At 48.0% G+C, this 26024-nt stretch overlaps 1 protein-coding gene across 1 annotated transcript in view; it reads left to right on the top strand.

The window, feature by feature from the left end:
* The window catches only part of LOXHD1 (lipoxygenase homology PLAT domains 1), a 197862-nt gene that overhangs the window by 128102 nt on the left and 43736 nt on the right, over positions 1–26024 (top strand). The window contains exons 27-32 of the mRNA XM_052660502.1: positions 3727–3843; positions 4556–4718; positions 8208–8362; positions 12083–12292; positions 12385–12520; positions 25419–25627. Of these exons, the coding sequence (XP_052516462.1) occupies positions 3727–3843; positions 4556–4718; positions 8208–8362; positions 12083–12292; positions 12385–12520; positions 25419–25627 (990 nt within the window). The remainder of the gene's footprint in view (positions 1–3726; positions 3844–4555; positions 4719–8207; positions 8363–12082; positions 12293–12384; positions 12521–25418; positions 25628–26024) is intronic.

Genomic DNA, 26024 nt, shown 5'->3' with positions numbered 1-26024 from the left:
AGGACCCAGACCGTGCCTGCAAGGGGCTTGCGGTCCAACTCGGGAACCCCAGATCTCACACGAGGCTAAGGAGAGAGTCTGGGGATCATCATCATAGCTGCTCTTGGGGGCAAGAAGCCCCTGTCATAGGGTCACTTAGCCCTGAGAGCAACTCTGTGCTATGATTATCCATGCTTAAGTATGGAGAAACCAAGGCACAGAGAGTTTAGTAGCTTCCATGAAATCACACAGCCACGGCATAGTGGAAGTAGGATTCAATGCCTGGAGGATTGGCTCAGAATATGTGCCCTTAGCCCCTGCCATCCGCGAGCCCATAAGGGCAAATGGTGGGGCTGGCTGAGTGTGCTGTAGGTGTTCAGAGACCCGAGAGGGCTCCCTGGAAGTGGTGGCTTTGAGCTGGACCTGAAAGTGGGCATATGAGGGACCAAGGAGGGAAGGCCTTCCTTGCAAGGGGAACATTATGGCCGAGGGCCAGAGATGGAAGGAAACATAGCATGTGGCTTGAGGTTTGACAAGAGGGGATAGGAGAGTGACGTAACTTGGCTATAGGATCCATGGAACAGGCTTTAAAGGGGTGACTCTGAAGGAGAAGGGGCGGGGGCTTGGGCTCTCCAGGTAGTAGGGAGCTTGGGAGATGTGCCGCTTATTTTCTGGTGGGAGACAAAGCACAGAGCCCCATCTTGCTTCCTCGGGTTGTGTCTGCCCCGGGGAGCTCCCTTTCCCCTCCCCACCTTCTCCGGGAGCAGTCAGCGCTTGTGGGAAGGTTGCCACCTTGGTGGAGGTTTTTTAACAAGAAGAATTCAAGGGTGATTCATCTACCCAGACGAAGCAGCGCCTCGCCCACGAGATGTCCTGGTGCGTGCGTCATCCCAGCCGGTACTGTCAGAGGCCTGAGTGTGACCACACCTTGGCTTCCGGGAAGTTTCATCAATGAAGTCTGCCTAAAAGGCAGCTATAATTTGCCAGTAATTTGTTGCATTTTTTTTTCTTTCCAAATCTACCTGGGTACTGGGGGGAGTGTGAGGGCTTAGACACAAATGAGCTTGCTTTGTGTCCCTGTCTCTGTTTCTCTTTTCCCACTGATCTTTGGATAAGAGGAGGAATGCTGGACTGTGAGTGAGCTCATAACCCTGGATTCTGGCTCTGCTCACGAGCCTCTGACTCATGAGCAAGCCCACTTTCTCTGTGGCCTCGTCCCCAGACACACAGATCTGCTGGGAAAATAACAATAGCTAATACTTACTGGGCACTCCCCATGTGCCAGCCTTGTTCTTGGCACTTGGGATGTATCACCTCATTTAGTCCTCATCACCATTCCAAGAGTCAGATGGTGTCACTGTCCCCTTTGCCAGCTGCCTGGCAGCTCAGTGTCCTTGAGTGCAGATCCTGTAAGTCACGATCTTGCCCGGAGCTTCCTGTTTCTCCTGTTGTGAAAGGGTGAGGCCCCGTGCATTCACTGGTCTCTGTGTAATGATTCAGAAAGTCCAGGAGCTCGCAGGGGACACCACGTCTCTGATGAAGTGTGGTTGAGCTGGCTGGTAGGGAGTTTGTTAACTCAAGGCGTCTCCAGCAAAGTGGTGCCATAGTGGTCACTTGGAAGGAGAGAATTGTTGACAAAACGAAACACATCTGTGATCTTAGACCCAGAAGTGACCCTGAAGGGTTGCCCTGCCCATGCCCCCTGCCTTTGGCTGAGCAATCTCCCCAGTTGATAGATGAGGCAGTTAAGGCCTAGAAGGTCAAGCGACTTGTCTAGACCATGCAGCTTGTAGGGCGATAGCTGGGAAGGATGGGGGTGAGTGGGAGCAGGGGGACACTCCTCAGGCCGTGCTGATAGGCTGGGCCACGGCTGTCATGGGTATGTGTGTGTGGAGGGTGTGCAGTGCCGGGAGCTCTTCCAGTTCATTCCCAGGTCACATCTGTCTAGGCTTATAGAGGCTCCACCTTTGGTAAATGGCTCAATCACTCATTCAGATGCCATTCACTCATCAGGAGTCTTCATCTACCCTGGGGTTGACGTGCCATCTCCTTGTAGCACTGAGTCCTTGATGGAGCAGGCCAGGCAGAAAGCTCTGCAGAGGGGCTGCCAGGAAGCTCAAGTCTGCACACCCTTAACCTTGACCTGTCAATGCTGAAGACATGAGTTCTGTGGACCAACCATGAGCCAGGGCGTCTGGGTATTACTTTGTTTCCTTGCCCTCTTTTCCCTTTACCCCAACTTGGTTGTCTGTTTCCACCCGTGACTGCCCAGATCCCCATAGGGATGAGGCAGGGCGTGAACTGACACCTACAGCTCCATTTCAGGGAAGAACACGACACACGAGACCTGGGAGGGCCTGATGGAGGGCAGCCTGATGGAGAGAGCCAAGGAGGCAGGTGCCAACTGTGTGGATGCCTTGCCTTGTGTCTGACCACCTTGCTGCTTCTTTCAAAGGCTCCGAGGAAAGGATCTGGGAGTCAGTCACTCCTGGCTGAGTCCCTTTCCGGCACTGTGTGCCCATAGGGTCCAGGCAGGAGAGATGAGAGATGGCACCTCCTGAATTTCAGGGACTCTCCATGCCTGCACGTATCGCTCTTTCATTCAAGGGGACTTTCTTGCACACCTTGGTGGCTGAGGTGTGAGAGAGCCCAGCTGACTTTGTCACACTCATTTTGCAGATGAGGAAGCAGTCTTTCATCTTTTCTGCTATTAGGTATTGAGTACCAAGGTCAAGGGCTCTGTTCTGGGTTTTGAGGATGCTGTGATGAGCAAAACAGATGTGGTGCCTGCCCTTATAACAATCAGTGATGGAAGAGAAGGTTTCACACGAGTAAATGCAAAGTGCTGACTGTGAGAAGTGCTGGTGTATGTGTGTGTGTGTGAGAGAGAGTGAGTGATAAGATGCTGTCAGACGCTATCATGAAGAGATTTGAATTTTTTAAGGTGATCAGGTCCTTATAGCTCAGTTGGGAAAGAATCTGCCTGAAGTGCAGGAGACCCGAGTTCAATTCCTGGGTCTGGAAGATCCCCTGGCAAAGGAAATGGCAACCCACTCCAGTATTCTTGCCTGGAGAATCTCATGGATAGAGGAGGCAGACTACAGTCCGTGGGGTCACAAGAGTCAGACATGACCTAGTGACTAAACCACCAAGGTGATCAGGGGCTTTCCCTGAGTAAATGATCCTTGAGTTGAGACCTGAATGATGACGTTGGGCAAACACTGGTTTAGGTAAAGAAGAAGAAAGGGAAGGGGCAGGGAGGGCTGATGCAAGGCCCTGTGGCAAGAAAATGTCAGGCTTGAGGGATTGGAATTTGAAAGACACAGAAGAGGAGGGGCTGGAGATGGAAGCAGCCCTGAGGGGCCAAGGAGAAGGTCAGACTAGCAAGACAGGGCTTGGGCAGAACCAGAACTCATCTTCAGCTCTCAAGCCTCTGTTAATAACAGAAGACTGGGGGCTGGGCTCCACCATGAAAAGGGCACAGCCTCCCAAAGCTTGATTGAACTGAGTTCTGGAGTCTAGGCTGATGTTAAGCTGGGGAGAGGAAGGGAGGTGTGAGCACAGCACGTGTAAGGAAGGGAAAGCAGGGGCTGGTTTGACCAAATAGGAAGGTTTAACTGGGAGAAAGTGACCCTTGGAAGTTCAAAGGGTTTCTAAGGTAGATGCCCTCAGGAGGCAGGGTTTTGCTGAGGTTGTACTTTCCTGGACCGTTCAGCCAATATTGGGTGTATTTTCTCCTTCCCCAAGTTAGAAGATGTGGGAGAAATCATTGAAAAAATTCGGATTGGCCATGATAATACGGGCATGAATCCTGGTTGGCACTGCTCCCACGTGGACATCCGCAGGCTCCTCCCAGATAAAGATGTGAGTTTCTAACTGGTCCATCCTGCTGTTTCTTTTGTCCCTTTTCAGAAGAGATTCAAGTCCGATTTCTTATAAGAAACTGCAGCCTTTTTAAGTTGAGATAAAATCATCTAAGGAAGATTCAGCCAGTTCACGCCAAGTGCAGGAGCTAAAGCAGGCCCAAGGCACAATCTTTTAAAACCTTCAAGAAGAAGGGTCTGGGCAGCTGTGTCTCTGCTCCTCACCCCCAAAGCCATGCTACTAGTGAGTGACCAAGTGTGTCCTTCCTGCAACTCAAGGTCAATTCAGAGAGAGACAGACACCCACACAACTTGGAAAACATTCCTGAAACCACAGAATTCTAAACCTAGGAGGCAACTGTCAGTCATGGCTGTGGTATGAGTGAGCTGGGAGAAGTTTAAAATGGAGACTCTCCCCTCACTGCCAGCTGAGTCTTAGTCTCTGGGATGGGGTTCAGGTATCCATTTTCAAGTGACTTGGGGAATTCCACCTTCCAGAGCCTCCCCCTGCCATGGTTTGGAAGTGCTTTAAGTAAGACTGGATCTGCTGGAATTGGGGCTAGGCTGGGGGCCTCCCCTGGGGCTTTTGCATTATCTGCGGGGCTCCATCATCCCCGGCCTTGGTCCCCGTGAGTGCTGACAAGGGCGATGAATGACTGAAGTTGGCAGTTTCCACATGAAGGGCTCAGTTTCCTCCTTTCTCCTCACCCCAGGGTACAGAGACCTTGACTTTCCCTTGTGATCGATGGCTTGCCACTTCAGAGGATGACAAGAAGACCATTCGAGAACTGGTCCCTTACGACATCTTCACTGAGAAATACATGAGAGATGGGTCTTTACGGCAAGTCTACAAGGAAGTGGAGGAGCCTCTGGACAGTAAGTGTGGGGCGATGGCCCTCATCACCATCAGCAGAACAAAGTGTCCCTCATTGGACACTTGCCTTGTGAGGGGGCACCTCGGAGGCAGAGTCTGTAATTACCTTCACTCCTCAGAGAGGGCAACTGAGGCTCACAGAGGTTACACAACCTGCCAGAGTTCACTCAGCTAATAAGTGGCACGGCTGTTCAAAGTCGCAGCGCCCTCACCCTGAGTCTCACGCTCAAATCCTCCCCTGGTCTGACAGTGTGATCAGACATCCATGTACGTGCTCTCTTGTGGCTGGACTCAACTGGTCCTTCTTCTCTCCCTTTGCTTAGTTAATCTGGCTACTAATCCGCGGGGCTTGGTCCTCTCTGCTCTTGCTGGATCCAGATGTCCCTGCCGAGTGTGAATCAGATAGCTTCCTGGCTTTGAACAGAACTGTAACTCGGGTGTTTGTTCTCGGGGGGCTGGGTGCAGCGTCCATGTCCAAGGCCATGGGTTTCTTTTCTGTGTGTGCCAGTCACCTTTTCCTCATTGATGAAGCTCTTTCCTGCAGAATTTGCACCAGCCTGAGCACACACTTCTTGCCCTCATTCCTTTGCTTTGGAACCACCATTTTCTTTTCTTTATTTATTTTATTAATTGAAGGATAATCGTTTTACAGAATTTTGTTGTTCTCTGCCAAATAGCAACATGAACCAGCCATAGGCATCCACATGTCCCCTCCTTCCTGAACCTCCCTCCCACCTCCCTCCCCATCCCACCCCTCTAGGCTGTTACAGAGTTTGTTATGGTTTGAGTTCCCCGGAGTCACACAGCGAATTCCCAGTGGCTATCTATTTTACATATGCTAATGTAAGTTTCCAAGTTACTCTCTCCATACATCTTCTTACCTGTCTGGCTGGTCTCTGAATGCCCTTCTCCCTTCCCTTACTGGGTGATATTGGTCCAGGCTCAGACCTCAACCTAAACTAAGTCTCTGCTGTAGCTGTGACATTTCTTTTCATCTGAATTGCCACCTTCTGAGAGATAAAAACAAGTGTTACCTCGATGACATGCCTTTCCCTACCCACATCCCTTTCTCTGAATGTGTTTTACTTTGAATCTGAGGGAATCATTTCCTTTTCTACTTGGATCCCAGAGGACACACTGGAAAGCTGTCCTCACAGCACCCTTGGCTGTTCTGTGTTAACAATATGCTATGAACCCCTCTGCGCTGGGTGGTGTTTCTAGGGAAACATCTTCTCACAGAGAGCGGGGTGGCCTTGGTGGGGTGGGGAGGGAGGAGGATCCAGAAATAGCCGGATCTGACTGCACGACCACGCTGCTCAGCACCCAGAAGCTGAGTCGGTTTTGCTAATTTCCAAAAGGACTGGAGAGAGCGGTGAGGGGCAGGAAGGCCATTTAAATCACAGCCCTGGGGACACGACACCCCCCTCTGGGACAAGGGCCGCCTTTGAAAAGGTCCAGCCCAGGTGTGGAGCAGGTCTGAATGAACAGCCAGGAAATGGATGGGGAAGACAAGTGAGGAGGGTGCGGACAGGTGACTGCTGTGTCCAAACTCCGGCAAGATTCCTAGTGTTACTTCTTGTCATATCAGCCAGTCAGGTGTGGGTCACGTTGACAAAAGAAGATGTTATTAATGTGTATGTGAAATGCTGCCTGGATTCTGCACCGAACTGAGCAAGGTGGGGGCCAGGAGGCCAGGGTTCAAGTGTGCCCAGTGCTGGATCCTACTCTCAAAGGGGACAGGCCTCTAGGAGCAGGTCTCCTGGAGCGCTGAGGAGGTATGGCCAGCAGACTGCTGGGTGGGGTGATGGAGATGGGAGGGTGGGAAAGGGGGGCGGAGCTCAGGACTGGATGTGAGCTTGTGGCCTGTGGTGGACACAGGGATGTGGGTTCAGAGCACAGAAGGGACCTGGGCTGGAGATACAGCCTGGGGAACTCACAGAAGTCCACACCTGGAGCGTGCAGGGTGAGAGCTGTGGGAAGCGGACAGAACTGGAAGACATGGGCATCTGACGCAAGGCAGATGTTTAGGAACCTATAAAGCTGCTCAAGGAGCAGAGAGAGGCAGAAGGGGAGCAGGGAAGAATAATGCTACAGATCCAAGGGAAAATGAGGATAATAATAGGAACCATGTTGTGGGTGTGAGTGTGTTCCATACCCACAGGCAGAGCAGCTCACACCACCTCACTCTCCAGCATTTAGTTACATGTGGTTCTGAGCCCACTTGCATGGGCTGGTAAGAGTGTCCATCTCAGTCACTGCAGGGAGGGGGCGTCCCCTTTTCTAGGGTCTTATAAAAATCCTGAGGCTCACAGCAGGGACCTGGCCTTCAGTCCAGGGTGGGGACAACCTTTATTTGTGGCCTTCTGCTGCTTGGTGAGACTGTGGCTGCTGGCTGTCAGCCAGCACACAGGTTTCATTTCTCTGGGTGGCCAGAAAGGCTTCTCCAAGGAGCCCGGCTTTGTCAAAAGACCCTGTCTTCACCCTGGAGGCCTCCTTGCTTCAAGGCTTCAGACAGGCTTGGCAGCTGTCTCCTTCCTGGGTCCCTGTGGGCAGGTGGGGAGTTCCTACCACCATAGGCACTCTCGAACCCACACCTGCTCCCAGGCTGGGGAAACTGAACTTCTTCCCAGTTGGGTCATTTTCACCTTCACCTCAAAGCCAGAACTTCCATCCTTCCCCTTGGGGATAATCCAGCTAAGTCCCCTCTTCCTTGGCCTGAAACTCCAAAGCTCCTGGCACAAAGGACTGTGGAGAGGGGACACAGAATGCTTAGCCATCATAGAAACAGATGCTTCTTCCCCCCACCCAGGGTGGGGGGGTTGAGTGAGTGACTACTTTATTCTTCCCTGATGAATGCTTAGAAGCAAAACAAAAACAAGACAGTGTTTGGTTTTATTTTCCTTAATAATCTGTAATAATTGTTACACCAAGTGTTTTTTTGAGCCCTTTCCAAAGGCCGTGGGAAACAAAAGAGTAGGTGACAGTGATTGTGGTTTTGGTGGGGGGTGGTTCCCTGGAGCACTGGGGCAGGTTGGTTGAAGAGTAAATGCAAATAAGAGAAGAGACACTGAGGGGAACCTATTCTTTTAGAAATACTTGATTTTCCCCTATAAACTGTTTAGAAGGATTTGGCATCGATGCTGGTCACCCTTCGGTGGGAAGGCACATTTTTGCCAGTGTGTCACGGCAGATGCATTTAGTAACCACGGTGTACATGCATGGCAGGCAGTTTCCCGGGGTGGGGGCGGGGTATATGTTTTGAGGGATGCTGGAAAAGTCTGCATCCCTTGGGTCTCTTAGAGGCAAACTTCCCACTGCTGAATCTGGCCAGACTTGTAGCAGAGCATGCATAATGGAGCGGACGAAAAGGACACTGCGTTCTCCTGCAGGCCTGGGCCACGAGCTGAATTCCTCCTCCAAATCCAGTTCCCCCAGACTAAACAAAGCCATCCCTTTCTTCCCTTTGTGTGTCTGTCCGACTGCCCGCCCAGTTGTGCTGTACTCGGTGCAGATCTTCACAGGAAACGTTCCCGGGGCGGGGACGGACGCCAAGGTCTACATCACCATCTATGGGGACCTCGGGGACACCGGGGAGCGGTACCTGGGCAAGTCAGAGAACCGCACCAACAAGTTCGAGAGAGGAACGGTAGGCGGGGCCCCCAACTTACCCCATCTCTCTCCTCTGGCCCTCTGTTCCGGGGGCCAGCTCCTCTTGGTCCCGGAGGCTGTCTGGGACCTTTGTGGGATGTCATTGACCCTTGGGATGGCATCTGCCCCAGGCATCCCCCAGGGGCATCTGGTCTCTCTCTCTCAGCCTATGCCCAAGCCCTGGGTCCTGTATAGTAGGGGTGGGACTTGAGCAGGCAAGAGGCCGTGTGAGCCCCAGGTTGCTGGCTATATGGAGCTGGGTCTTCTTCAGAGAATGCAGCTCACTCCACGTGGGTCATGAGTGTGGAGGTGAGCACTGCAGAGTGGGGGAGCTGCCTCGACAGAGGCTTGAACGACATAGAGGTCTGGAGGGGTCTGCCATCCACTCGGTCCGTGGCTGAGCATCTCTGGACTCCGTGTCCTCATCTGTGAAAGAAGGAGCCTGATGTGAATCAGCTCAGCTGTGTTGTGCAGAACTCTAGACAGCACGGAGGTCCAAGGGAGCCACGGAGAAGTGAGGGTAGCAGATGGGCACCCGCCTCCTCCCACATGGGACCACTCTGAGCTGGCCGATCTGTTGGGGCAGCAAGCAAGCCTTCTATTAATCAAGGGGCTCTGTGGCTACAAAAAAGAGCATGAAGACCATCCAATTGGATAGTGGGATCCAAGGCTCTACCATCTCTGACCTAACAGTGGTTTCACCAAAGGAAGATTTCCGTCCACACTTGCTTCCCACCAGCCTGGCCCCTCTCCCTGCTGGAGCACCCCTCTCTCTGCCACCTTTACCCTTCTTCACTTTTCAGGCTCCCTCCCTCTTCTCCATTCACCTAACTCTGCCAGAAGCCCCATGGGCCAGGCTACAGCCTGGGGAGGAGAGCCAGGCGGCTGGCTCCTAACCCTGTCTGTGGTCCTCCTTGTAGCCGCGTGTCTGGGGAGTTAGATTCCCACATCAACCAGCTTGTGTTCACTGGGGTCTCCTTAAGCCCAAGCCTCAGCCAGGCATGACCTTTAGTGCTGAAACATTCGCTACTTGGTGAACAGGAAAGTAACTCTGGGCCAAGGACAGCAGGTGTCATCTAACTGGGTTTGCAGCTGGCTGGTGACTCCAGCTAGCAGGCTGCCTGCAAGAAGCCGTAGCCTGGGCTTGAGATCCCAGGGGAGTCTGGTCCCAGGGCTCCCTGAGAAGGTGGGGAGGGGAAAGGGAGTCCCCCAGGGAAGGCACCACCTGAGGAAGAAGGAAGGGGCTCTGGACTTCATTTCCCACCAAAAAATAGCTGCTGAATGAATAAGTGAAAGTATATATGAAGTGATGCAATCCATTCTCCTAAGAGTTTAGGTTCAGATTTCTTCTCCCTTAGCAATTATGACATTGCAAGAGAAGCCTTCGCCCCGTTCTGCCTCGTCCTTCTCCTGCTTCCCTCCCGTGCTGACGTCCGGGTGGGGAAGCTGGAGCTTCTGGCTCGGTCACTGATGATTTCGGACTTTGTTCACTGCTGAGTATATGAAAGCTTCCGCTTCTCTAATCCTTTGCTCCAGATCTAGGAGTCACCTTGACACCCGTCTCTCTGTCAGAACTCCCTGCCACCCGTATCCAGTCAGTCACCTGGCCTTGGAGAGTCTCTCTCTAAAAGACCCTCAAATCAGCCCGGTCAGCTTTGTCACACCTTGCTTATCATACCTTGCTTAGGGAACCCTGCACCAGACCTCTGAAATCCAATCTACCCTCCAGGCTTCCCCAGCTAATCCATCCAAAGATGGCAGAGTCACTCTCTCACTTGGACTCATCAAGGGATTCCCAGATCTTCACTGCCTGCCTCGTCAGCCTGCTTGGAAGTTCCCCTGGGCCCCAGTTTCCAGAATGGTCCACACTCTCTCGTGTCCAGGTCTTTCCAAGGCTTTTCTCTGCATCCGTGCACATATGCCCAGAGGAAATATATAACGCTGTTCTGCGGCTTTAACTTTTTACATAAAATGTATCATCCTATATGGGTACTTTTTGCAGGCAATGGGGTACCTTTGAAATCTTTCTGTCAAGATAGTCAGACATGGATGTTGTTGGCTTGTTCTTTGTAACCACTGCACACATAACATTCCATGTACAACACTGCCAAGGTTATTTACTGTTGCCCCAACACTGGACACCTAGGTGGGTCCTAACTTTCCACTGTAAACAATTATCCTGCAGTTCAAAACCAGAGACATTACTTTGTCAACAAAGGTCCATCTAGTCAAGGCTATGGTTTTTCCAGTGGTCATGTATGGATGTGAGAGTTGGACTGTGAAGAAAGCTGAGAGCTGAAGAATTGATGCTTTTGAACTGTGGTATTGGAGAAGACTCTTGAGAGCCCCTCGGACTGCAAGGAGATCCAACCAGTCCATTCTAAAGGAGATCAGTCCTGGGTATTCTTTGGAAGGAATGATGCTAAAGCTGAAACTCTAGTACTTTGGCCACCTCATGCGAAGAGTTGACTCATTGGAAAAGACTCTGATGCTGGGAGGGATTGGGGGCAGGAGAAGGGGATGACAGAGGATAAGATGGCTGGATGGCATCACCAACTCAGTGGACATGAGTTTGAGTGAATTCCGGGAGTTGGTGATGGACAGGGAGGTGTGGCATGCTGCAGTTCATGTGTTCACAGAGTCAGACATGACTGAGTGACTGAACTGAACTGAACTGAAGCATCCTTCTGTACATATGAAGGTGTCCCCCCAGGACAGATGCAAAGTGGAATTGCCATGTCGTAGGGTGTGGGCTCAGCCACTTGCCAGCACTCTAAGGCCTGCACAGGTCCACACCTGCCGTCAGGATCACACTATTCACCTGCACTTACCTCAGCCTGCAATCTGAACCTGCCCTGGCTGCTTGGAAGGCCCAGCTTCAGCTTAATGCCACCACCAGGCAAGTCCTGCCAGCCCCGGCCCTAGTCCTCATGCAGGTGGCTGCTACCACCACCTGGGCTGTCCTGAGGAGGGGCACAGGGCATCCTATTATCCCTGGGTTCCCAGCTCTCAGTACAGTGACGTAGCATATTTTTTGGAAGGAAAGTGGGTGTCACTCTGGGTCACCTCTCCCACCTCTCCTTCCCCAAGCTCCTGCCAGCTGTTTTGACCCCAGTTTACCCCAAACCTAGAACTCCACATCTCACTGGGCAATCCTAAAGGAATGCAAGCACTCAAGAATACAATGTCACATCGTGAAAGGTATAATCAGGGACACAGAGGAGGGCCTATGTCACACCCCCACAAAATCCCTCATGAACTCACAGTCCAGTTGTCATGCCTTATGCTCCCCAGCCTGGCCTGCAATGTAGCCTCTCCCCTCTCTGCTCTCCTGTAGCCTGGAACTGGCTCCTCCAACTGCTAGCTTCCCCCTGGGAATTTCAAGGCCCCTCTCATTATTCAGAAAGATACCACCTCTTCCATAGCTCTTACCATCCAGCGTCCTAGCTGACCTCAAGCCAATACTCCGCATAACTCAGCATGTCCAAGATGTCTTCTTATCCCAAGAGGAGCTGGACCGTAAAACAGGACAATTGTGGAAGCAAGGCCTTGGAATATCAAACTCTCTGTGTTGGGGACTCGGGCCTGGAGGGCTCCAGCCTGGAAGGTCTGTTCAGCCCAGCAATTAAGGGGGATGAAAGGTACTAGATGGATGAGGTTGGAGCAGGTGGAGGCAGGGAGAGGACCCCCACCCAAATCCACGAATCTGGACTCCCAGGCCGACACCTTCATCATCGAGGCTGCGGACCTGGGCGTCATCTACAAGATCAAGCTCCGCCACGACAACACCAAGTGGTGCGCAGACTGGTACGTGGAGAAGGTGGAGATCTGGAACGACACCAACGAGGATGAGTTCCTGTTCCTGTGTGGACGCTGGCTGTCCCTGAAGAAGGAGGACGGGCGGCTGGAGAGGCTCTTTTATGAGAAGGTGCGTGAAAGGCAGGCGGGGCACCTGGGGTGATTCCGCGGAAAACAAGGTGCCAGAGGGGTAACGGGCCCGGGTTGTGCTCCTCCTGACAGGAGTACACCGGGGACCGGAGCAGCAACTGCAGCAGCCCCGCCGACTTCTGGGAGATCACCCTGAGCTCCAAGATGGCCGACATCGACATCGCCACAGTGACGGGGCCCATGGCTGACTATGTTCAGGAGGGCCCAGGTAAGCCAAGCAGAGAGCTCGTCAAAGTGGTGGCAGACACGTGGAATTGTGTTTAAACTATTCCTGGACAGGCCGTGTATTAACCTCCCCGTCATTTCACTTACATGTAACATTTTGTAGTTTACACACAGGTTCCTCACATGCTATTTCCATCCCCACAACAGCTCTGTGAAGTGAGAGACATTGACCAAAAACACACATAGACTGCAAGTTATTTCTCTAGTGAAAATGAGCTTATTTGGGATCAGCAGAGAGTTGCAACTTGGAGCCTACAACCAGGTCAAACTACATGCAAGTCCCCACAGAGCAAGGGAGGGAGAACTCTTTCATAGAGGAGAAAAGGAAGTGGGAAGGCTGGAGTAAACCAAGAGTCCACAGCTTCTCATTGGCTGAGGTGTTGCCAGGATAGAAGAGGAGTCGTTCCTGGGCTCTGTCTGTTGTCGCAGAGCATGAGAGCTCCCCCTTCTGGTTTCCTGACTATTTAATTAAAGTTTCTAGCAATGGCAACCCACTCTAGTACCCTTGCCGGGAAAATCCCATGGGCAGAGGAGCCTGGTAGGCTGCAGTCCATGGGGTCACGAAGAGTCAGACACGACTGAATGACTCCACTTTCACTTTTCACTTTCATGCCTTGGAGAAGGAAATGGCAACCCACTCCAGTGTTCTTGCCTGGAGAATCCCAGGGACCGGGGAGCCTGGTGGGCTGCCGTCTCTGGGGTCACACAGAGTTGGACATGACTTAGCAGAAGTTTTTTGTTTGTTTGTGTGTTGTTTTTTTTTTCTCCTCTTGATGGAGTTCTTTTTATGAAAGCATCACTGATGAGTCAGGTTTTCACTTCTCAGCAGCTTTTTTGTCCCTCAGTGTCTGGAAGGACATTTCCTGGGTATAGTGTCCCATGTTGGAGAGAAAGTGTACAGATTGGAAACCTAATAAGATCGCATTTGAGTAACAAGGAAGGAGGGAGAAATCTCAGGCATTTTTTTAATCCAAAGTCCATGTTACCAAAATAATAGACTCTGGAGTTTACCTGAAGCTTTATATCTCCATCAGAGGTTTGGAAACACACTTCTGACAGACCTGATCTGGATATCTTGGGAAAGCTGTTTCATCAGATGTTGTATGCTTCAGTTCCAGGAAATATTTACTTTCATGTGACTGGATGAAGTACATGTCCAGTCAGGATTTAATTGCCTTCTTTGTTGTATGAATCCAAGAGTCTATTCCTTGGAGTTTGGTAGCACAAGTGTTGGTTAACAGTACTTCCCAGGAGCTTTTCCAGCAAGATTGAAGATAGTCTTTTCCAATAAATAAAATATCCAGGTCACAAGGCATAATGCTTAAGATCTTTGTCTCCAAAGAGCATACCATGAAAAGATTGCTCTACAAATAACATGATTATTTTCAATAGAAATTGTATTAGAGTATCTCTCCTTTTATCAGTTGTGGATCAGGAAAAGCAGAAGCCAAGTACATTGGGTGTACTGTGACCATCTTAAAGGGTGTGTGTTGGTGAGTTCCAAAAGGAGTGGGTCTAAGATTTAGAAGAATCAATGGCAGTGCTTTTTGCTAAGGTATTTGGAGGGTTTCTACAGAAATTGCCATTGAATCTTAATAATGCTGTTAGTGCATTTGACTAAACCAGAGGATTGAGGGTGGTTAGCACAATTAAAGTATATTAAAACCAGCCAAATAGTGCAGACTTGTCAAAGTACCTGGGCTTCCCTGGTGGCTCAAATGGTAAAGGAAGCTGCCTGCAGTGCAGGAGACCTGGGTTCGATTCCTAGGTTGGGAATATCCCCTGGAGAAGGGAATGACTACCCATTCCAGTATTCTTGCCTGAAGAATTCGATGGACAGAGGAACATGGTTAGACCACAGTCCATGGGGTTGCAAAGAGTCAGAAACAGCTGAGCGACTTAGCATGCACACACATCACAGTACCTGACTAGTGAAATTAGTTCTTCAATCACTATGAAGTTTGAGAGGAGTTTCTCAAGTAGGTATAATCTTTTCCAAAAAGGCTTTGTCCACAGAAGAGGCAGTAGTCTGTCTCTAGGGAAGGCTTCCATTCAGTGTGAAAACATACAGACCATGACTGAAAGATATTTATCTCCATGAGATGTAGGAAGTTGTATTAAACCCATTTGCCAGACCTCAAAAGGTCCATTAGTAAGTTTACAATGTCCAGAAGCAATGCAAGCAGATTTTCCTGAATTGTGTTTCAGAGAAGTGGAAGAGTGAGGTAAGCACTTTTGTGGCCTTGTTAATGTTTCCTCACTAGTATTGATTCATGGATGCTATCATTTCTCCGGTAGACCAATGGTTTGATGCAGGTACAGTGGTAAGGAGTGGGGATTTTACTCTCTGGTAAGACCGGGTTGTTGTTTGGTCCAAACCAAATAGCTTTCTCCTTTTTATCAAACCAAGAACTGTTGAATTTCCAATCTTGTTTTTCTGTTTTCTGAAGCCAACTATTGGGCTTTTCTAGCTAGTTTTACTAAGTTATCATTTGGGGGAAATATCCCTTTGAACTGTTACAAAAGTTCGACTGCTATCAGTTCCTTTAAGGTCAGTATTCCTTGCAGAAATGTCAGCAAGGTGATTTCCCTTAGCTTCCAGCGAGTCAAGTTTAGAATGCCTCTGAATCTTATTAATAGCTAAAACTGCAAGTGAAAACATTGCATCCAATAATTCCTGAACATAGGGGCCATTTAAAAATTTATTTCCACTGGAAGTAAAGGAGCCATGCTGTTTCCACAACATTCCAGAATCATGAGTTATTCCAAAAGCATATCTACCATCAGTATAAATACTGGCAGTTTTGTCTTTGGCTGAAGTATGAGTCTGTGTAGGACTGGAAACCTCTTGAGATCACTCATGAGTAACCATGTGTACCATAGGGCCAAAGTAACATCATCAAAGGAGTTGCAGTAGCACGCCCAGCAAAATATTTCTCATTGTCACCTTTTGCATAGGAACCATCAGTGAACCATGAGAAGTCAACATTACCCGAAAGTTTCCTGAAGAAGGTCAGGAGAGTCAAGAGGTGACCCGTCAGCATTAATCAGTAGAGAGGGACTTCATCATGGAGAGGAGAAGAGTAGCCTGGTTAAGGATATTACAATGTAAATTAGTTATGTCAGGAGCAGTTAACAAAAGGACTTCATGGGAAATGAGACAGCTGACTGAGAAATGTTGAGTGTGATGAGAATTCAGGAGAGCTTCTACTGCATGAGGCACAAAAATGGTTCAAGATCTCATAAGGATTTTTTTGGTAGCCCTTACGCAAAAAGGCAGTAGCTTCTATGGCAAAGGGGGTATCCCATTGACGCAGGCTCCAGTTGCTGGCTGTCATACCCTGTGGGCCAGTGGTTCTCCCTGTGTTTTAAGGCATGTACCCCCAAGGCACACACAAACCTCTTCCTTTTCATATGCCAAAAGGGAAAAGAAAATCTGACCCTTGAGATGCCCAAGGGCAAGTGGATTCATCAAACTCTCCTTTAAGGCCTTAAAAGATATGTCATCTGCTTCTTCCCATAATATTGCTGCTGCTGCTGCTGCTAACTGGCTTCAGTCATGTCCAACTCTGTGCAACCCCATAGACAGCAGCCCACCAGGCTCCCCCGTCCTTGGGCTTCTCCAGGCAAGAACACTGGAGTGGGTTGCTGTTTCCTTCTCCATCCCATAATATTAGGTCAGTGTTATTATTGTTTAGTAAAACAAACATAGGTTTGACCATAAGAGAGAAATTTGGAATTCAATTTTCGCAATAACAAAGTAGCTCTAGAAAACCTAGCAGTCAGCACTTAATTTGGGGTTTGGGGAAATTTAGGACACTGTGAAGTCTGTCTGGAACTAGGTATAACTCTTGTTCTGATATCAGATGTCTTACATGTGGAAACTAGGGACTGAGGCAAACTGCAGCTTTTCTTTGGCAATCTTATGTCACTTCAAGGTTAAAAGCTTTAGCGAATGGATACTGTCTTCTTAAAAGGAAGCCTGAGAAGGAGAGCAAGGAAACAAATCCTCCATAGTGCACCAAAGTAGATCCCTAGGGAAATTTTTATCATCCAGATCAGGCTTCAGGATTTGTGAGAAATAAGAAGAACTCCTAGTAAAACCCTGAAGCATTACTGTCCAGGTGAATTTTTTTTCTTCCGGAGTGAATGCATAAAGGTACTGACTGGAGAAGGAAATGGCAACCCACTCCAGTGTTCTTGCCTGGAGAATCCCAGGGACAGCGGAGCCTGGTGGGCTGCCGTCTATGGGGTGGCATAGAGTCGGACATGGCTGAAGCGACTTAGCAGCAGCAGCAGCTTCTTCTACTGGAGTACTAATTGAATGCACTATGTAAATAAGCTACAGTAAAGAATTTGCTCCAGTGGGGATGGATAGTAGTAGCGTTTGAGGGTTAGGAACAATAGGGTGTTGAAGGATTACGTTGTTTTTATTGCTTGAGGTTCAGGAGAAACCTCTCTACCTTTGACTCTTACATTGTCTGATGGCAAAATGCGAGAGTTACAGGAGCCAGTACAAGAGATAATGAAGCCTTGAGCCTTGTAATCTTCTGTTATTGACTTTGTGCCTGGAAGGGTTCTTCATTTACAGGACATTGATTAACTCTGAGAAGAGATTTTGAGAGTCTGTTTGAATCTTGGTTGGAGGTGCACTGTGAATTTTTCCAGTATCAGTTAAGGATTTTGCCTTTAAGGAGGGTGGTAGCTGATTCAGCTGGGACAAAGAATCCGTTTCCAGAACCATCTCTAGTACTGTCAGACACAGAACAAATAAAAGAAGTCGTTTAACTCATCTGGTGGGCTGCTTTGATGACTACTGTCAAGTCCTAGAATTATTTCTCCTTTGGAGGAGAAAGAAATTCCAACGTGATACTTCTGAAAGAAGTCTTGGCCTAATCAATGGATAGGGACAAGGGCACCAAGAAGAAAAAGACATGTATCTCTCAAAGGGCCTAAACAAAAGGAAATAGGTTCAGAGACAGGAACCTCTCGAGGTTCATTAGCAATCTCCACTATCTGAACTGATTAATACTGTGGGGCAGGGGCTGTTCTAGTACTGGGGTTGAGCCTTGGGAGTGTGGCTCTGGTGACATTTAGGACTAGACGAGATTCATTCCCAAACTGGGGGAATGTTTCTCCAAGCCCATTAAGTGGGAGGATTGGGACGAGCCCCTGTATTTTCGGTGAGCCCTGCCAAAGAGAATTGGGAGGACACTGGAGAGGCTATCTGGGCTTCCCTGGTGGCTCAGATGGTAAAGACTCTGCCTGCAATGCAGGAGACCTGGGTTCAATCCTGGGTTGAGAAGATCCCGTGGAGAATGAAATGGCAACCCACTCAAGTATTCTTGCCTGGAGAATTCCATGGACAGAGAAGTCTGGAGGGCTACAGTTCATAGGGTTGAAAAGAGTCAGACATGGTTGAGTGACTATCACTTGGAGAGGTTATTTGGAGGGCTGACAGTGTCTAAAGCACTTAAAATGTGTAGCAATTTCTTTTCCAGTGTCTTGACTCTTTGCACTAACAGCAGGAACCAGAGGGTTTAGGTTTTGTTTAGGGGCCTTCAATTACTGGAGATGAAGAATAAGAATTTTGGCCATCTTTCTTTTAGATGACTCATCTAGAGTACAAGAGAGGTGGTGTGCCAGGTTAAATAACCTGGAGTAGACCTAGTTTCCCATTCCATCCTGGCCTTTTTTTTCTGGAAGGAAACGGTCCCTGTTAACAATTAATAAACATAAAATTAAAAGTTACCCAGGGGGATTAAATCATCTGAAATCAATTGTGATAGTTATGAGCAGGTTTATTAGATTTTTGTGTGCAAGCCTGAATTTTGTTTCGATCAACAGACTTTGGAAAAGCCTTAGGAATTGCCCAGTGAAGTCACCAAGTGATTGCCTGAGGCTGATCGTATACAAGCGTACCTCGTTTTGACTTTATTTTTTTTCTTTGCACTTCACTTTATTGTGCTCCTGGGCTTCCCTGGTGGCTTAGACGGTTAAAAAATCTATCTGCCAGGTTCAAACCCTGAGTTGGGAAGATCCCTTGAAAAAGGGCATGGCAACCCACTCCAGTATTCTTGCCTGGAGAATTCCATGGACAGAGGAATCTGGTGAGCTACAGTCCATGGGATCGCAAAGAATCAGCCACATCTGAGCAAGCAATACACTTATAGTGCTTCACAGATTTTTTTTTTTTAACAAATTGAAGGATTGTGGTAACCCTGCATGGGGCAAGTCTATCAGTGCCATTTTTCCAACAGTATTTGCTCACTTCCTGCCTTTGTGTCACATTTTGGTAATTATTGCATTATTTCAAGCTTCCCCTTTTTTGCTATATATTTACTTATAAAACTTGACTCATATACATGATTTGATATCACGGCTTTCTAAAAATTTTATTGCAGTATAGTTACCTTACAATGTTGTGTTAACTTCTACTGCATAGCAAAAAGCATACATATATCCCCTCTCTTTTGGACTGCCCTCCCATTTAGGACACTACAGTGCTTTAAGTAGAGTTCCCTGTCTCTGCAGTACGTTCCCATCAGTTGTCTACTTTATACATAGTAGCAATAGTGGATATGTGTCAATCCCAATCTCCCAATTCATCCCATCCCACCCTTTCCCCCTTGGGAAAGATTCCTTTCAAAATATCACTACTAATTGACCAGGCACCTGGTCACCCAAGAGATCTGATAGAGATGTACAATGAGATGAATGTTTTCATACCTGCTAACACAATATTCATTCTGCGTCCCATGGATCAGGGAGTAATTTTGACTGTCAAATCTTATTCTTTAGCAAATACAATTCATAAAGTTATAGCTTCTATAGATAGTGATTCCTCTAATGAACCTGGGAAACGTAAAATGGAAACCTCTAGAATGCACCATTCTAGATGCCACTAAAAGTGTTCGTGGTTCATGGGAAGAGGTTCAAATTATGAGCATTAAGAGGCGCTTGAAAGAAGTTGACTCCAGCCCTCATGGATGACTTTGAGGGGTTCAAGACTTCAGTAGTGGAAGTTACTGCAGATATGCTGGAAAGAGCAAGAGAACTAGACATAAAAGTGGAGCCTGAAGACGGGGCTGAATTGCTGCCATCTCATGATAAAACTGTAACAAACAAGAAGTTGCTTATATGGATGAGTAAAGAAAGTGGTTTTTTGAAAAAGAATCTTCTCCTGGTGAAGATACTGTGAAGATTGTTGCAATGACAACAAAAGATTTAGAATATTATTTAAACTTAGTGGATAAAGCAATGACAGGGTCTGAGAAGATTGACTCCAATTTTGAAAGAACTTCTACTGGGGGTAAAATGTTATCAAAGAGCATTATACACTAGAGAAATTGTTCATGAAAGGAAGAGTCAGTTGATGTAGCAAACTTCATTGTTGTCTTATTTTAAGAAATTGCCACAGCCACCCCAGGCTGGAGCAACAACCACCTTGGTCAGTCAGCAGTCATCAACATGGAAGCAAGATCATCCACTGGGGGAAAAAATATGACTCACTGAAGGCTCAGATGGTGGTTAGCACTTTTTAGCAATAAAGTATGTTTAAATTAAGGCATGTGCATTTTTTAGATATAATGCTATTGCACACTGTTGTTGTTCAATCACCAAGTCGTGTCCAACTCTTTGCGACGCCATAGACTGCAGCACGCCAGGCTTCCCTGTCCCTCACCATCTCCTGGAGTTTGCCCAAGTTCATGTCCATTGAATTGGTGATGCCATCCAACCATCTCATCCTCCATCACCCTCTTTCCCTTCTGCCTTCAATCTTTCCCAGCATCGGAGTCTTTTCCAATGAGTTGGCTGTTTGCATCAGGTGGCATATCCACTGGGGAGCCAAAAAATTTATGTGACTCACGTTATTGCAATATTTGCCTTATTGCCGTGGTCCAAAACTGAACCTGCAATATCTTCAAGGTATTTCTATAGTGAGATAGCAGGATGGACTCCCAGTTGTGATTCTAGACATCTTGTAGGATTTTCCCAATTAATAGTTTGCATTCGGTGCTGGGCCTGGCCTTTACCACCAAGCATATGAACTAGCTGACATGTTAGAGAAGCCAGGTTGATGAGTTTGAATGGCTATATTAAATCCCTCCTCAGATCTGTAAGGATCTTTGGTTGCTTTGGGAAAATCTTTGACTTTGGCTCACAGTTCAACTTTAGTCCAGGGAATATAAGAAATTAAGGATTTAAGAGGGAGGAGATCAAGAAGATAGAGTAGAAGACGAAGCTCACCTCCCACGATGAACATGTCAAAAATACATCTACATGTGGAGCCGTTCTCACTGAAAACAAGCTGGAGAGTGGAAGAGAGAAAGGGCCACGTGGAGTCAGGTAGGAAGGGAAGAGAAGTGATCGGGTTGGGACTGGTGCCCTTAGGAAGGAACATAGAAGAGTCGGGGATTACACAGGCTAGGAGATCCTCCCTGGGGAGTGAGCAGTTGGGACCACATATTGGGCACCCCTGCCCTGGGGTCTGATACTGAGGAGATGACTCCCCCTAACTGATTTGAAAATCTGTGGGACTTACAGGAGGGCTGTAAGAAACCTAGATTCCACACACAGGCATGCTTACTCCTGGGATCAAATAGGAAGAAGCAGACTGAAACTGCCCAGGACCCCTGGCCCACTTCCCACATCGACTGCCCACTCCACCACTCAGCTCCAGCACAGCTCCGCTAGGGTGAAGTCTGTCATAGCCGAGGAGAGTGTGCGACTGTGGGGAACAGAGACCGCTGGGACCTGGAATTCATCTGAATGGGGTGAGCATGGCCATTTCTGGCACTTGCAGAGATGATGCATCAAAAGCGCACTGAAGCTCTAATTGATATACCAGGACCGCCTCAGTGCATGCCTCTGGCCACACCAGGGGCCCACTCTGACCTCTCTCGCTGCAACACTACTCCCTTCTAGGATGAAAGTGATGGGGAAGTACACACACTTAGAGGAAATAGAACTGATTTGAACTTGACCCTCAGGACTTCTGCCTTAGCATGCTAGACCTCTGGGAGAGCAAACTCCAGGAGACGGTGAAGGACAGGGAAGCCTGGCGTGCTGCAGTCCAAGGGGCTGAAAAGAGTTGGAGATGACTGAGCAATGAACAACAGCAACCCTGGACCTGACCCCAACCCTAGTAGGGCAGTGTTGGCCACTGAGCACTGCAGAAGCCCTGGCTCACACCTGGCTCTGGCTCCAGCCTCTCCATCTCCAGCCCCACTCCCCACCCCGGTGAGAGTTGCCAGCACACCCGAGGGGAAGACGCGACCTGTGCTGACTCCAGAGCCAGCTGTCTTGCCAAAACCACTGGGCACACACAGATTGATAGGATTGCTCCCACACAAGGAAACCCCTTCAAGACTAGGACAAGAAACTGTTTTTTACCTAATTTGATAGAGAGAGGGAAGTTAAGCAAAATGAGAAGGCAGAGGAATTTGTTTCAAATGAAAGAACAAGACAAAAGAGCCTGAAAAATGACAAATAAAACAGAGGTAAATAATTTACCAGATAAAGAGTTCAAAGCATTAATTATAAAAATGCTAACTGGACCAGGGAAGAGCAAAGACAAACACAGTGAGAATTTTAACAAGGAACTAGAAAATATAAAAAGGAAACAATCAGAGCTGAAGAATACAATAACTGAAATGAAAAACACACAAGAAGGAAAGAACAGCAGGTGAAGTGGTACCAAAAAAGATGTCATTTTCATCATAGGCGACTGGAGTACAAAAGTAGGAATTCAAGAGATACTTGGAGTAACGGGCAAGTTTGGCCTTGAAGTACAAAATGAAGCAGGGCAAACGCTAACAGAGTTTGGCCAAGAGAACCTCCTCTTCCAACAACACAAGAGATGACTCTACACATGGACATCACCAGATGGTCAGTACTGAAATCAGATTGATGATATTCTTTGCAGCTGAAGATGGAGAAGTTCTATACAGTCAGCAGAAACAAGACCAAGAGGTGACTGTGGTTCAGATCATGAACTCCTTATTGCAAAATTCAGACTGAAATTGAAGAAGGTAGGGAAAACCACCAGACCATTCATGTATGATCTAAATCAAATCCCTTACGATTATACAGTGAAAGTGACAGATTCAAGGGATTAGCTCTGATAGACAGAGTGCCTGAAGAACTATGGACAGAGGTTCATCTCATTGTATAGGAGGCAGTGATCAAGACCATCCCCAAGAAAAAGACATGCAAAAGGCAGAATGGTTGTTGGAAGAAGCCTTACAAATAGCTGAGAAAAGAAGAGAAACTAAAGGCAAAGGAGGAAAGGAAAGATATACCCATTTGAATGCAGAGTTCCAAAGAATAGCAAGGTGAGATAAGAAAACCTTCCTAAGTGATCAGTGCAAAGAAATACAGGCAAATAATAGAATGGGAAGGATTACAGATCTCTTCAAGAAAATTAGAGATACCAAGGGAATATTTCATGTAAAGATGGGCACAATAAGGACAGAAATGGTATCAACCTAACAGAAGCAGAAGATATTAAGAAAAGGTAGCAAGAATACAGAGAAGAGCTATACAATAAAGATCTTAAAGACCCAGATAACCATGATGGTGTGATCACTCACCTAGAGCCAGACATCCTGGAATGCGAAGTCAAGTGGTCCTTAGGCAGCATCACTACAAACAAAGCTAGTGGAGGTGATGAAATTCCAGTTGAGCTATTTCAAGTCCTAAAAGATGATGCTGTGCAAGTGCTGTACTCCATATGCCAGCAAATTTGGAAAACTCAGCAGTGGCCACAGGACTGAAAAAGGTCAGTTTTCATTCCAATCCCAAAGAAAGGCAATGCCAAAGAATGTTCAAGCTACCGCACAATTGCAGTCATCTCACACGCTAGCAAAGTAATGCTCAAAATTCCCCAAGCAAGGCTTCAATAGTAAGTGAACCAAGAACTTCCAGATGTTCAAGTTGGATTTAGAAAAGGCCAAGGAACCAGAGATCAAATTGCCAAATCAGTTGGATCATTGAAAAAGCAAGAGAGTTCCAGAAAAACATCTACTTCTGCTTTATTAAATATGCCAAAGCCTTTGACTGTGTGGATCACAACAAATTGTGGAAAATTCTTCAAGAGATGGGAATACCAGACCACCTTACCTGCGTCCTGAGAAATCTGTATGCAGGTCAAGGAGCAACAGTTAGAACTGGATATGGAAAAACGGACTGGTTCCAAACTGGGAAAGGTGTACGTCAAGGCTGTGTATTGTCACCCTGCTTATTTAACTTCTATGCAGAGCACATCAGACACAACTGAGCAACCGAACTAAATTGAATTAAGCACTTTGATCAACTGTGGACAGGCCAGTGGGGTTCTTTTTGTAAAGATGAAATACAGCCATGGGCAGAAAACAATGCGGATAATTCCAGCTGGGAAGGACTAGTCTGGAAGGTTTTCAAAGGGCTACAGGTTGCATAACCAAACATCCACTTCATCAGGGCAATGTCTCCCAAGCTATTTAGGAAGGTCAGCTGGGAGAAGGTTATTGTTTGTTTGTTTTAAATTTATTTATTTATTTTAATTGGAGGCTAATTACTTTACAATACTGTGGTGGTTTTCACCATACATCAACATGAATCAGCCATGGGTGTACAGATGTCCCCCAATCCTGAATCCTCCGCCCACCTCCCTCCCCACCTCATCCCTCTGCGTTGTCCCATGAAGCTTTGAGTGCCCTGCTTCATGCATCAAACCTGCACTGATCATCTATTTTACATATGGTAATTAAGAGAAGGTTTTCCAACCTGTTTCAGTTCGTAACTACAAGTAACAAACATGGAGCATTTCTTTTCTTACTCATAAAAGTTCAAAGAGAAACATAGGACTGATACAGCAGCTCCAGTGAATTCAGGGTCCTAGGCTCTTTCAACCTGACCAAACTAGCAGTCCTCCAAGTGGCTTCCATCGTAAAAGTTGCCCATGGTTCCAAGATGAACTGGAGCCGGAGCTCCAAATATCACATACACATTCCAAGCAGAATGATTGGAAGGGTAAGGAGCAAAAAGGTGTTCCTCCCAGTTGAGTAAGACCCTTTAAAAGAAAATTTCCCATCTTATATATCATGACCACCCCTAGCTGTAAGGAGAATGGAGACTGGCTGGGCAACTAGCCCTCTAAGCATATTTTCTGAGTAGGTTTTTATGCTGTTTAAAACCTGCTTTGGAAATGAATGCCTTCTAGAACTTTCATTTATTTTGTTACACATATAAATACCGTTTTATTTTTCTTCTCTAAATTCCTGCTTTTCATGAGAACTTGCTTTTGCCAACCTCATTTTTATGTCCATAGTGTGCTTCTCAGGCATCTACCCTGTACTTGGGTAGCAGTTATTGCTCTCGCCCCACTTCACATGCGAGTGCTGGGTGCAGCTAAGCTAATTGGTCAGTGGGGCTTTCAGATGTCACAGTGATTTCTCTTTGATCTTCATTTGGGAGTTACCAACTCCCTCAGTCCGTGGAGGGTGCATGCTAAGTTGTTTTAGCCATGTCTGACTCCTTGCGACGCTGTGGACTATAGGCCGCTAGGCTCCTCTGTCCATGGAATTCTGCAGGCAACAATACTGGAGTGGACTGCCATGCCCTCCTCTGGGGGATCTTGCCTACCCAGGGATCAAACCCACATCTCTTAAGCCTCCTGCATTGACGGGTGCATTCTTTACCATTCACGCCACATGGGAAGCCCCCTTGGAGGGTAGACACTCCCCATAGATAGCTCATCAGTCTGAAAAGCTCTGTTATACTTTGTCTCAGAGACAGGGAACTGAGATCAGTGCCTCCAGAGGTCATTTCCAAGTCTCCAAGCCCACCCTGGTCCCCCCTGGCCTGTGATGAGGCTGGGCTCCCACAATCTCTTGCAGTTATTCCCTACTACGTGTCAATCACCACGGGGAAGCACAGGGACGCAGCCACCGACAGTCGGGCCTACGTCATCCTCATCGGGCAGGAGGACGAGCGCAGTAACCGCATCTGGCTGGACTATCCCCGGGGGAAGAAGGGCTTCAGCTGCGGCTCCGTGGAGGAGTTCTATGTTGCTGGCTTGGATGTGGGCGTCATCAAGAAAATAGAGGTGCTGGGCTCTAGGGCCTCCGGGTGGTGATCCCCAGGGAAGGAAGGAGCTGACCTATACATGGGTGGGAGGCTGAGCGGGCCTGACCTGATCCCTGCTCAGAGCAGGCAGCACACGAAGAGCCCCTGGCCTCTGTCTCCAACTGGCTGGGTGACCTTGGATGCCTCACCTGCCCTTCCAGCTCCGTTCTCCACCCACCCAGAGGGGATGTCTGTGTATTAGGTTTTTTTTGTTGTTTAATTGCTCTGTAACAAGTCACTACAAACTTAGTAACCTAAGGCCATACAAATGTATGGCCAGGAGTCCAGGGCTGGGTTAGCTGTGTCTTCTTCTCAAGATCTCACTGGGCTGAAGTCAAAGGTGCTGCCAGGGCTCTGGTCTTGTCTGAGACTTGGGG

Source organism: Budorcas taxicolor, chromosome 22, assembly GCF_023091745.1.
Source record: "Budorcas taxicolor isolate Tak-1 chromosome 22, Takin1.1, whole genome shotgun sequence".
NCBI classification, from domain to species: domain Eukaryota; kingdom Metazoa; phylum Chordata; class Mammalia; order Artiodactyla; family Bovidae; genus Budorcas; species Budorcas taxicolor.
The sequence above is the reverse complement of the archived record's forward strand: the minus strand, read 5'-3'. Positions and strand labels throughout refer to the sequence as shown.